Raw genomic sequence first — 13179 nt, forward strand, 5'->3', positions numbered from 1 at the left:
TGACCAACCTGCTCTTTCTCTGTCCCGGTGATCTGATCTGCCTTCTGTGTCCTGGTTCTGAGTTCAGTCTGTGTTTTCCTGATCACTGGTCACAGAGAAGAGGTGGAATTCTGCAAGCCTGCCCATCTGTGAGATCCGCCATCGCTGGGGTGAGATCGGCTGGTCTCCGTGGCTTACCTGCTCCACTTTCCTGGTTTCCAACCTGACCTCAATGATTCGACTCAGTCTGGGGATCGTTCCGGTGGATCACCGGTATTGACATTCAGCTCTGTGGAGTATTTTGGAACTGTGATTTATTCTGCCATTCTTATTAAAGACTCTGTAAGACTATTTCCGATTTGTGTGTTGCTTTTGGGTCCTGTTACCAGCCGTGACAAAAACACCATTGTAGTGCAAGTCGAAAAATCTGCTGAAAACACTAAGGCTATAGTATGACGAAAAATGTCAAAAATTTGACATGTACCAAATATGGCTGAAAACCGCATTAAATAGTGTGCCGAAACAGGCCATGGCATAAAAGGGTGCAAAAACTGCCAAAAACACCTTAATAATGCATTATGAAATATTGTCCGAAAACACCAAGGCTAGTAAGGCGCAAAATGTCAAAATTTGACATATCCTAAAAACAACTGAAAACCGCATTAAATAGCATGTCAAAACAAGCCATGTCCCAAAACCATCTGAAAACTGCATCAAATAGTGTGCGGAGACATGCCATGGCATGGACCATTGCAAAAACTGCCCAAAACACCATTATAGTGCAAGTTGAAAAATCCGCCAAAAACACCAAGGTAATAGTGTGGCGAAAAATGTCAAAATTTGACAAGTCACGAAAAAGGTGAAAACAGCAATAAATGGCGTGCCGAAACACGCCATGGCATTAAATCTTGCAAAAACTTCCTAAAACACCATTATAACGCAAGTTGAAAATTCATCAAAAAACACCAAGGCTGTAGTATGGCGAAAAATGTCAAACTTTGACATCTCCCAAAAACAGCTGAAAACCAGAAGAAAATAGTGTACCGAGACACCTCCCAGCATAAAATGTTACAAAAACTCCCAAAAACACCATAATAATGAATGTTGAAAAATCGTCCGACAACGCCAACACTATAGTATGGTGAAAAATGTCAAAATTTGACATGTACCAAAAACAGCTGAAAACTGCATAAAATAGGGAGCAGAAACACGCCATGGCATACAAATGTTGCAAAAACGACCAAAAACACAACAATAGAGGATGACAAAAAATCGTCTGAAAACACCAATGCTATAGTATGGCAAAAAATGACAAAATATGACATGTCCCAAAAACAGCTGAAAACGACATTAAATAGTGTGTCGAAACACGCCATGGCATAGTACGTTGCAAAAACTGCCATAAACACCATTATATAGCATGTGGAAAAATTGGCCAAATACACCAGGGGTATAGAATGACATGTCCCAAAAACAGCTAAAAACAGAATTAAATGGCATGCCGAAACGCGCATTAAATGTTGCAAAAACTGCCAAAAACACCACTTATTATAACTTGTCACTGTCCAAACACAAAACTGGGAGCTGCAGTTTTCCTCTTTAAGAGTCTGTGTCTCCCCCTTACTCAGACACTCCAAATAATTGAACGCCACCTAAAACCTGCGAGAGAGTCTTTCTCTTCTCTGAGTGATGGAAACCCAACAGTGTTTACTTTCATGGTTGATCAGTCCAGAAGATAAACCCTCTACCACTCGGGCTGTTTCTTTCTTTTTGTTTTTGTCTTTTCTGGCCACTCACCAGATCCTCAGAGGGATGAAAAGGGAAACACCGAAGGCTGGTAGAAAAAGACAGATCTGAGAGACAACATCTTTTTGAGAGTTATAATCTATTTTAAATTGATTTCAGATCTTAAGTTATTTCTCCCAGGGATGCACCACATCCTGAAATATATGTGTCAATTGTAGTTGGAGACATATCTATCACACCCTTACTTAAAATATGCCTCAAGTAAAAACCTGCTCAAATCACCCCACTGTCCCCCACTATGACGTTCTTTCATGATTTTGACCACATACTATACTATGACATTTTTTCGTGATTTTTGATGACATACCATACAATGGTGTTTTTTTTCGTGATATTTGACGACATGCAATATTAAAGCTTTTTTTGTGATTTCTGACGACATATACTATGACGTTTTTTCATGATTTTTGAAAACATACTATACTATGACGTTATATAGTATGTTGTCAAAAATGTGTCAAAATCTACATAGTATGGGGCTGCCAGTACCTCACTTGGTTCAAACGGGCGCCCCAGGTACAGAGTTTATGTCCTTGCTGCAGCGGGTTTGATTCCAGCCTCAGCCTGTTGCTGCATGTCATCCCCACTCTCTCTCCCCCTTTCACTCTTAAGCTGTCTTGTCCGAAGAAAGGCAAAAAACCCCAAAAAATGATCTTTTTTTAAAAAAAAAAAGACATAGTATATCATCAAAAATCATGAAAAAACATACTATAGTTTATCATCAAAAGTCATGAAAAAACGTCGTAGTATAGTATGTCGTCAAATGTAGCATTAATCTAAAAGAAATGCTCAAAACAGACAGACAGACAGTGTTGAATTGAGTACACTTTTATTTATTATTTTCATCAATAGCTCGACCGACGTGGAAAGTCTTTTGGTTGGCAGTCAGCTAAACATGCAAAAATGTGACATAATTACACAGAATTATTTCATATTTTACAAATGTGAAAGTAATGCACTGTTTTTGGCCAGTTAATTTGGGACCTGATGAAGATTTCTTGCTTATAAACCACTGATCTTCAACCACAGCAATTGTTTTTCAAATTACACACAATTTTAAAGAGAAAAATGTTGTTTGAACAAAACTTTCTTTCAAATTACTGCTACAAAGACATGTTTGTATGACAAGGGTGTAATTTCCTTTCAGAGTTAATATTTCTAACATTCCACTTAAAGCTTATTTTAACTGGACCTGTAAGTCTTGTTTGTTTTATTTACATCTGTTGGAAAAATTACTGGAAAATATGTCACACCAACAAAAAAAATAATACATTGGATACATGTGGTAATTGTTCATTCAAACCAACATTTGAGTGTAAAACATTTAATTCAGCTGCGATATCATGTGACATTCTCATTACAAAAATAAAACTTGCCTTTGTTCCAGTGTTTGTGTTCAGTGCCTCTCATAAATAAAAATGCTTCCTCCAACTCTTCCCTCGGGAACATGAGTGTGAAATATCTCTGCTGTCCTGGTGAAGTTATTCCCTTGTAAAAACACTGAGATTTCCTACAGTTTGGAAAAAAAAAACAACATGCATATCTCACATATATTTTGACAAAAACGTGAAAAATTATAATTTTGAATATCTTACCTTCTCCAAAACATTGAACAGAACTAGATGGGTTGGTAGAGAAGATTTGTATGGAAATGAAGTCCTGAGCCAGTAAAGAGGGTTGTTGTAGAATCTGTCTGCTTCATCTACGTAACCTTCCTCTCCGAGATCCGGAGGACACTCAAGGAACCTCATCTTCATCGGGCAGTGGACATGGCTACAGAGAGAGGACTGTCAACTGCTGCATGTTGTCAAAGATCACTTTTCGAGGAAGTCAGATCAGATTCAACACATAGTATACTATGACAGAACGTCATTGTATACTATGTTGTCAAAAATCATGATAAAAAGACATAGCATTGAGTCATCAAAAATCATTCAAAAAAACGTCATAATATACTATAATCGTCAAAAATCACAAAAAAAAACATGGTTTAGTATGTTGCAAAAATCATGATAAAACAGCATAGGAAAGCATGTCTTCAAAAATCATGAAAAAAACGTCATAGTATACTAGGTCATTGAAAATCATGAAAAAAAGTCATAGTACCATGATAAAACTTCATGGTATAATATGTCGTCAAATAAAAATAAAAAATACATCATAGAATAATATGTCCTGGGTAATCATGACAAAACATGATGACATAATATGTCATCAAAAATCAGGAAAAGTTGTCATAGCATAGTATGTCGTCATAAATCATGAAAAAACGTCACAGTACAGTACATCGGAAAAAACGTAAAAATGTTACAGTATAAAAAGCTACAAAAAAATAATAACTCATAGTATAGCATGTCAAAAAATGAAAAGAATTGCAGAGTGTAGCATGTTAAAAATTGATAAAAATGATCATAGTAGTGTGTTGAAAAAAAGGAAAAAAATGTCATCGTATAATGTGGTGGAAAACTTTTGAAAAATGTAATAGTATTGTGTGTATTAAAAGAAAGAACTGACAAAAATTTCATAGCATCGTAAGTCGAAAAAATTGAAAAAGATAAAAAATCTCATAATATAGTGTGTCGAAAAACGTCATGGTCAAGTGTATTCGAAATGCTAAAAAAACATTATAGCACAGAATGTTGAAAAAAATAGAAGAAAAAAATATACTTTGCTGAAAAAACTTAACATGTCATAGTATGGTGTATCAAATAACATCATAGCACAGCATGTTGAAAAGAAATTCATAGTATAGCGTCAAAGTATAGCATGTCAAAAACATGAATAAAAATGTCTTAGTATAGCACACAAAAAAAAATGCCATTGTATGGTGTCAAAAAAACTGAATGAAGACATAGTATAAAATTTAAAAAAAAACCACACAAAATAGTCATAGTATAGAATGTTGAAAAAATGTGAAAAAAACTATAGTATAGGATGTCTAAAAAATGTGGGAAAAAAGCCACAGTATACTACACTGAAAAAAATGACAACAAAGTCAGTGTAATATGTGCAAAAAAAGTCATTGTTGAAAAGAAAAGTCACACACTTAAATGAAAGTTTTTCAGAAAGTGTAGCACTTGGCAGCCTATCAGTGCTGTGAGTGTGCAACTTTCTAGTCTTTCTTTGATACCTGTAAAAAGGCGTTGAGTGGCAGGGCATGAGGAAGAGGACGTCTGGCTGCGAAGGCGTGGACACGTCACAAAGTGTCTGCAGGCGGCTCATGACGTCCAGAGCGCCTCGCTGGTGGATCAGGCTGGTGTACGAAGCTGCGGCTAGGTTGCTCACTAACAGGAGGAATGCAGCAGCCCGTCGCCACACTCTCAAGTTAGCCAAAGATATACCTGTTAAAGAGAAAGTGATGAAACACATCTGACAGTTTGTGACCTCACAGACGTGTTAGATGATTAAGTAAAAACTTACCACAGAAGATCATACAGAAAGGCAGCACGGCATAGATGAATCTGAACTCCTTGTGTGGAAGCAAACTAAAGGAAAAGATTCAAACATTATCAGTTTGTTTGTGATGCTGATTTTGGTCTTAAAGGCACCCTGTGGAGTTTATGATCACTAGAGGCACCATGAAACGATGCTTTTATGATCCCTGTCTTGTTTTTTCTCACACTCAGTAAACATGAACACTATTCCAGTTAAAGGGAAACTCCTAGCTTTGAACCTACTCTGTTTGACCATGAAAAAAGGGTCAGGCTAATGGAGTCAACAATTTCTGAAATTGGTCCAGTATTGAGAGACACCACAGCAGTGGCAAAACAAGCTGCAATATAGTTCCTACGGACAACTGCGCACCGTCAGTTTATGTCCACTAGAAGAGCTTGTTTTTGCCACGGAGAGGCTCAGATTGTTATTTTGAGCATACGGCAACATTACAGACAGGATCCTACAGAGACATTAAAAGTTTTCCTTTATTTTTTTGCTGGTCTGTTTGTTATTGTGACCAAGTCTCATTCTGAAATCTCATGAGAGATAACTTCTGGCAAGGAAAACATTGCTGGAAATTTTGGTGAGAGCTGGAGAGACGAGTCAGACTGTGTTGTGTTCAGTAGTGGACAATCACAAAGGACATTTTCTGAAGTTTCTGAAGTACAGTTTTTGAGTATCTGTACTTTACTTCAGTATAATTTCTTTGGAAATGTATTACTGACTGAATATGTATTTTGACTCCACAACATTTCCATAAAGGCTCTTGTTACTCGTTACATTTGCTTAGATGTCAGCGGAAGATTTTTTTTCTTCTCTGAAATGCAAAACTCCACAAACTGTGACAATGGAGTACTGTGTGTGGTTTGTTTTTCTTAGTGGCGCTGCCTCTGCCTCGCGGATATTCAGATTGTGTAACTCGACGGTACAGACAGACGGAAAAGAGAGGTCATCAGAAGGCGCTTATATTTGGTTGTGCGTCTATGATGGCTTCGGCAGTTGATGGAGAGGAAAATTCTCCTTCAAATCATCCATGGCCATACTCAGCTTCTCACGTTTTTGAGATAAAGAATGATTTTTACCATTTTAGCTTCATCACAGCCTACAATGCGCTCACATACTGCCAGAGCTGTGTCAGGACACTGTGTGAGGGTCGGGTTGGGGGATGTTAAATTAAAAAACAAGCAAACAAAAAAAAAACAAACAATGGTGGTCATTTTGTCAATTTGTGTTTCTACGGGCTTTGCAGCATCTTCATCAAGCTTTTCATTGTACAAGATCTACGAGCAAACCAGTACATTCAGTGTTTTAGTCTTTAGGTTCTGTAAATGTACTGTCACAATATAAACCATGTGTTGAGATTTTTTCTAAAAAGTACTTTGAATTCTGAGGTTTTTTTTAAAAAAAAACAAATACTCCAGTGCATAAACTCAAGTAATAATTTGACTAAGCAACTTTCACTTTCATTGGAGTAATATTTGAACAGGAGTATCTATACTTAAGTAACAGAGCTGTGCACCTTATCCACCACTGGTTGTGTTGGAGTACAGAAAGTGTAGTTTAGTGTTATCTAAAAGATTTTCAATATCATGGCTAAATACGTAGCTGATTTTGACAATGTGGAAAAGTCTGAAAGGTTTAAGACGCCTCTGTGAGCGAGGCTTGGTCACAATAACAAACAGACCAGGGAAAGATTTAAAAAAATGTTTAATTTCTCTGTTGGTCCCTTGCCAAAATGTTATCAGACACTTATAATAACAATCTGAGCCTGTCAGTGGAAGAAAGCACTTCAAATGGACATGAATTAAGGTGCACAATTGCTTGCAGGGATGACACTGCAGCCTGTTCACTGTTGCGGATGCAGTAGTCTCTCTCAATACTGGACTAGTGTAAAAAATGTTGTTTCCATCAGTCACTTAGACAGAAAAACATGGAAAAATACCAAAGTCACCCAGTAAGTGTTATTCTTACAGGTTGGATAAATACAGGCTCATAATTGTGAACTCAAGACATTTTACCTGTAAACCATGACTGTCCAGACGACCGTTGCCAACAGGATTTTGTATCTTTTAGGGGCGAGGCTGCACCCATGAAGGAAAAACGGAAGATGAGGACCGAGCACGACGGCAAACCCCTGAGTGAAGTACCAGTGCCAGGGATGAGAGCCATAGAAACCGGCCACACCGTGAAAAACGTTAAACTTCAGGAAGTTGAACTGCACCATGGTCCACTGCGAAACAGAGAGAGCGACTGAAACATTTGACTTCATGAGCAGCTGTTACTTTAATCCAAACATCACACAGATTTCATGTTTTACCTTTTCATAAAATATACAGTCGATCACCGTTGAAATCACAACAGCCAAAGCTCTGAAAACGAGGGAAAAATATTATGAGATAACGGCGTGTGGAGGAAAAGCAGATTTAGCTGATGGGAGGTTAAAAGGACAAACCCTATAGGAATGACGTTATGAGTGATGAGCCTCAGTTTGTTATCTTCCTGCCAAAAATGGTAGATCAGCAGAGGAAACCAGACAATCAGGGCTGTCGGTCGAACGATGACGGCCAGGGCGACCAGGGTCAAATAGATTTTGCTGGAAAACATCACAATCGTGTCAGTGAACAACCTATTTTAGAGACCAGGCGAATCAAAAATGAGAGGGACGTAACAAGCCAAGACCTGCTGTGTGTTTTGGACCCAGGGAGAGGAAAGTAAAAAAGAGCCAGGGTGGTGATGGTGGTCTCCATGGTGTTGGTCAGAGTCCTGGTGCAGCAGTACCACGAGAACCACGAGCACATGTGGCAGAAGAACTACAGAGCAAAACAAGAAGAAACAGGACAACAGGCCATGTGTTTTAGGTTACTGTAGACCTGAGACAGCATGAAATGAAGAATGGATTGCAGTAAATCAACTATTGTTACAGGGCAAAAAAGCCCTCACAAGGCGCTGGTTACTTCCTGAGCCCCCCGCAATACGGGAGTGGATAGATACAGTAAATGACATTCATGTTATGGAAAAGATTTAATTCTGATTTTTTGATTTTAATTTGATTTATTTCGAACATGTAAAAAAGAGAAATTATTATACCATTAAATATTAAATTAAAAACATAAAGCAAACGAAATGGTCAAATACATAATGACTTGGTTTAATTATTCAAAAAGGACGAAGACGTGAGAACTCATTTAATGCCACTTCTTCTCCATAAGTTATTGAATTTGATTAACTAGCTTTCTTATTCATTTAAACAGATACTTTAATTAATTACACTACTACACTCAAAATTAAATATCTATGGCTTTTCATTATTTACAGAAAAAAAGAGGAGGATAAAGTTTTTTGTTTTACCCAAATAAATAAACAATAACCCCTGTAAACACCCAGTGATCGTCAAACTCGTCTTTATCCCTGCACCTCGTTACTTTCTCTCTTCACCTTCAGAAAAGTGTGTTTATTGTTCTCTGGATCGAGAGGGTGAAATTCGTAAGACCTCTATGGACAGATTTTGTAGAGGTATTGGATAAATGACGTTGACATGTTGTTCTATTTCGACTACTCTTCTATTTTTCTTTCAAATCTCCTCCTGAAATATTTTTTATACTTTATCATGCATACTCTGTCTCAACCCAAAAAGTTCTTAAACTTTGTAAAATCTGAACAATAGGGGAAATTTAACTCACTGTCTTGATTTGTGTTCTGCACCATAAAAAAACATTATTACAGATAAAGTCCTTACTGTCCATTTTGCAACGTCACAACTGTCCAACGTTTGGATGAGGAAGAAGAATTTCACATCAGCAGCCGCAGCCAGGAGAGCTTGAATTATACGTGGAAGCCATATCTGCAGAGCCGATACAAGGATTAGTGAGACAAAGTGACAGAAGGAAATGTGCTTGGTCAGCATGTGCTGATATGAAACTCATCTGGATAGAAAATGAGTGAACTTGCTAAGAGATGGACTGAGTCGTAGTTTATGAAGTATAATATCTTGTATATGACGGCAAAGAAGAGCGGGTAGGTGAATCCTCTTATTCCTGCCTTCCACTCCCAGGTCAGATACCCATAGGTCTCACTGTCAAGGTTAGATCAGCATACAATAACAGAACAATGATAAAAAAAAATAGTGTTGGTCCATACAGTGGGCGTTCAGTCTTAAGTGTTTCTGTACGTGCAATTTCTTACTTATTATAAAGTAAATTTTTCCCATTATATGTCCAGTGTGTAAGAGTTAGGAGGTTATATTGTCACAAACAGAATATGGTATAATAAGTATGTTTTCCTTAGCGTATAGTATTAATAATAAGAATCATGGTGTTGTTATTACAATACAATGAGCTCTTTGTGTCGTCTTCGACTGAGTCTCCCACGTTGCACCGCCATGTTACTACAACAACCCAGAGCGGACAAACCAAACTCTGGCTTTAGATTGGGTCATTCGTGTTTTTGCATTGCCCACTTTAGTTAGCAGCCCCTCCATGACAAGCAGTATCATAAAAACAATGATTTTTTACGGTGCAGAAGTCAGAAAAATGTCACAATGTAGCAAAGGAAGACTTGCACACAGAACAAAAAAAGATTCAGACTTAAGTCTGGATTTTTAAATATGTCTAACTTATATGTTACAGAGCTTAAAAGACAGTGGGGGAAAAACAGTGCAGAGTTCTGCACTGAGGAAAATCCAACATGAACTGAAATGTTTGCACTTTTTGCACTCTGTGCACACTTTTCAGTCTGTACCGCCCCGCAAACATTTAAAATTTAGATATTTGAAATCCAGACTTCAGTCTGAATCTGTTTTTGGTCCCGTGTGTGAGTCTTTGTTTGCTTAATTGATTATTATTTATCATAAACGTATCATGAGTTAACATAAGTCATTTTTAAAAAGTTCACTTTAACACATGATGAAATGTATCTAATATAAGCCCTTAAAGAACATGATAATGACAGTAATAATAATACACTGTAGTTCAGTCACATAGCTGCATATAATAATGTCAAAGGATATTTGAAGACCATACGATGGGAGACCTCCAGAGACTGCCAGTACTCATCAGGGACGAAACTGGTCTGAACCAGGAAGCAGTTGATGAGTCTAAACGCCACAGAAAACACAACAACTCTGGTTCTCAGCACACCTGAGAGAGAAAAGTCACTTCATATTAATGTTATTACGGATTCATTTTCATCAGCACAGTCGTTTGGTCCCAAATACTTCAAACTATTATTTTATTTGATCCCCATCACTCCAATCTGTAATTTTAAATATCATATAAAGGGCTTTACCGTCTTTGAGAGGACTTTTATCTTCCTTTGAGTACAGCTGAGATTTTCGTTTCCTCAGTTTCACATCTTCGACTCTATTACCAAATTTCAGACGTGGTCGGATGTCCTCCATCAGAGCATTTTGTCTCTGTGTTTGCTGTCAACACAGTTCACCTGTCAGGATGTAGCTACAACCAGTCAACTCTTCACACAAGAAACTTTAAAGATACGAAATAAACGCCAGCTTTCCGTTATTGGTCACGTGCACACTCTTTGCGTTTAATTGACCAACAATATTGATATTTTACATTTTCAGCTAGACGACAGATTTATGAATGATAACTTTTGTTAGCGCAGGTTGGATCGCGCTCGCACGGTTGGACTGCACTTCCGCACTCACACTAACTTCCGGTGGAATGTTGTTTACCGACTTCAAAGTAAAAGTTTTACTCAAACGTGTTTGGTGTTGAGTCCATTTTCTACTTTTGTTTTATGATATGTACTGATTTTGAAGGCCCGTTTCACACAGTAAACAAAATGAATACATAATAAATGTAAAAATAAATAAATGAATAAAACTCACAGTAAAGTTTAAATAGATTCCCCTTTAACTCATTTTAGGCCCATCACTTGTCAATCTCAGATTATATTGTCACTTCACCTTTAACTGTTTTACAAACTGTTCAGGTTACACCTGTGTATTATTACTCCTTATTGCGCATTTGCTAATTCCATTTTACAATTAGTGGTTGGTTCCAGCTATTTTTTGGGCCGTGTCGTCTTTATTTGCTCATTGATTTTTATTTTTTTTTTGGAAGTTAAACCAATTTGCTCAGGTTTTAAAGGGTTAATTAAAAACGGAAATGCTAGCTCAGAATTTTGACTTTGTAAAAGCAGCATGCTAATTTTAATTTAGAATTGGTACTTTAGTTTTCATCGCTCCTGGCAACCGTTGTCACTTTATTTACTACAATGAAAATGCTGAAATGATTTTAACTCCAGTCTTTCTCGTGTGTAAAGTCTGATCGCTGCAGGTCGCTGCACACTCCGCTGGGTGGCGGACTGAAGCTTTTGTTTTGTTTTGCCGGAATTCACAGTAGAAGAAGAAAGCCTGCCTGCTGTACTCGCACGTCCTTGTAGATGCATCTTGTGGTTTTTTTGTTTTATTTACCTCTGTGTCCTTCTGTGTCTGGTGTATACAGATACATCAAATAATCCGCTTCCTCGGTGAGTTATTAATGTTACAGAAAATCGCCCCAAAACCAGCTAAAATGTCATGTTTGAGTTGTGTTTAGCTAAACGCTCAAGAAACTGTCAAGCTAGCAGACGCGTCCGGATACCCGTCCGGCCTAGGTTTTTCAAAATAAGACTTGTTGAAATGTTAAATTCTCAGCGGAAATGGTTTTAATTTTAAAGAAAAGATCACTTTCTACTGAGCAGTAATTGAAATGACCACCAAAACACGACCCTTTCGTAGTCTAGAGTTCATACTGATTGATTGGTTGGTTCGTTGATTAATCATCTATCCTTGTTTGATGAAGGGCTTAATCATTGCACCCGCCAGTATTATTTATTTTTTTTTTTTCAGGTAATACTGCCATTAAGCATAGTGTGTATAGGGTTACCTCATTTAATTTGCATTATTCCAAATGCATCAATTTTTTAATAAAATACCCTCATTCAGCTTCTATAGGATAAACACATTTATAGATTTCTGATAACACATGTAAGATGCACAGTCTATGGTCAGGTGGCACAAGTTGAAAAGCTACTGTTCAGTTTTCTGTCTCAACTTCAGCCCCTTTTGAAATTACGTGTGGGGAGTCTTTATACTAATCTTTATGAAAAGAACTACCAGTTTTTGTGAATGCAATAGTACGTGAAACCTCATCATCACACAATGTATGCAGAAATATTACGTGCTGGATCTGAGTACAGTAGCATTGGTCCAGTACAGCCAACAACAGCACTGCAGTTATCTTACACTGTATGCACTGCGTAGCTAACAACATCCACGCAGGGAGTTATGCTTAGAACTTTGCAAGAATGTGTCACATTCAACGGAGCTAATAAAAAATAATAGTAATAATAATTCAAAGTGTTTCTTTCAGGAGCATCTTGTGTCTCAACACTGGGATCCTTACTAGCAGAAGTCATGTTTCGAAGAAGACTTCCCTTCTCACAGATTGCCTTCGCCACACTGCTTGGAGTTGCTGGTGGTATTTATATTTACAAGCCTTTTTTTGAGCCAGAGCTGAGGACCTCAAGACAACAAAACCAGGATGTGCCAAAGAAGAAGGATGAAACAGACTGAAATAGTTCATCACTCCCAGGAAATACCTCACAGACAGAAGCCAGGAGAACTTCAACAGGTGCTGCTGGACTGTCACAGCTGGAGGCCGCACCAAAGACTAGACCAGCATGGATGCATTCATGCTTCTTTGGGGCTCTTTGTGTGATTGTAAATGTACAAAATAAAATATTTAATAATCTGACCTCATTTCAATATGATGTGTGTCGAAGTTTAATTTGTATCTGTTTTCATTTCTGACACTTACAAAAGGAAATTATTCTAAAGAAAACTCACATTACTTTTTACCTTTCTGAAAAACTGCAATTTTTTGATAACTGATGGTGTGATTAGCACAAACCTAAACCCAGAATGGATTCAAAAAAGTTTTGTCAACTCTGTTGTAA

At 37.5% G+C, this 13179-nt stretch overlaps 2 protein-coding genes across 3 annotated transcripts; one reads left to right on the top strand and one right to left on the bottom strand.

Moving 5' to 3' along the window:
- Positions 1-2597: 2597 nt before the first annotated feature.
- On the bottom strand, positions 2598-10897 carry pigb (phosphatidylinositol glycan anchor biosynthesis, class B). 2 transcript variants are annotated; one of them, XM_088077989.1, is made up of 12 exons: positions 10504-10897; positions 10226-10355; positions 9169-9286; positions 8957-9061; positions 7900-8030; positions 7673-7813; positions 7538-7589; positions 7239-7450; positions 5206-5270; positions 4916-5126; positions 3381-3558; positions 2598-3295 (listed from the first exon to the last, which is right to left on the bottom strand). In XM_088077989.1, exons 1-12 carry the CDS (start codon positions 10613-10615, stop codon positions 3182-3184), a joined length of 1569 nt encoding a protein of 522 aa, XP_087934115.1. In that variant the 5' UTR covers positions 10616-10897; the 3' UTR covers positions 2598-3181. The 2 variants fall into 2 exon arrangements, with proteins under 2 accessions (XP_087934115.1, XP_087934119.1); XM_088077993.1 differs by having other exon boundaries at positions 10226-10312; positions 10504-10896.
- A 589-nt stretch (positions 10898-11486) lies between these two features.
- Positions 11487-12988, top strand: pigbos1 (PIGB opposite strand 1). The gene is made up of 2 exons (XM_088078007.1): positions 11487-11709; positions 12594-12988. The coding sequence occupies exon 2, from the start codon at positions 12638-12640 to the stop codon at positions 12794-12796; it is 159 nt and encodes a 52-aa protein (XP_087934133.1). The 5' UTR covers positions 11487-11709; positions 12594-12637; the 3' UTR covers positions 12797-12988.
- Positions 12989-13179: the final 191 nt, after the last annotated feature.

The sequence above is a fragment of the Plectropomus leopardus genome, chromosome 1 (genome assembly GCF_026936395.1).
Source record: "Plectropomus leopardus strain MGB_pleo_1.0 chromosome 1, ASM2693639v1, whole genome shotgun sequence".
NCBI classification, from domain to species: domain Eukaryota; kingdom Metazoa; phylum Chordata; class Actinopteri; order Perciformes; family Serranidae; genus Plectropomus; species Plectropomus leopardus.

Bases quoted from the DNA above. Each gene is read 5' to 3' on its own strand.
- pigb (XM_088077989.1), bottom strand. From the start codon at position 10,615: ATGGAGGACATCCGACCACGTCTGAAATTTGGTAATAGAGTCGAAGAT. The intron at 8,031-8,956 runs GTAAGGACTTTA...TTTGCTCTGTAG, and splicing joins GTGACGTTGCAAAATGGACA to TTCTTCTGCCACATGTGCTC. The intron at 5,271-7,238 runs GTAAAATGTCTT...CTTTTCCTTTAG, and splicing joins TGGACAGTCATGGTTTACAG to TTTGCTTCCACACAAGGAGT.
- pigbos1 (XM_088078007.1), top strand. From the start codon at position 12,638: ATGTTTCGAAGAAGACTTCCCTTCTCACAGATTGCCTTCGCCACACTG.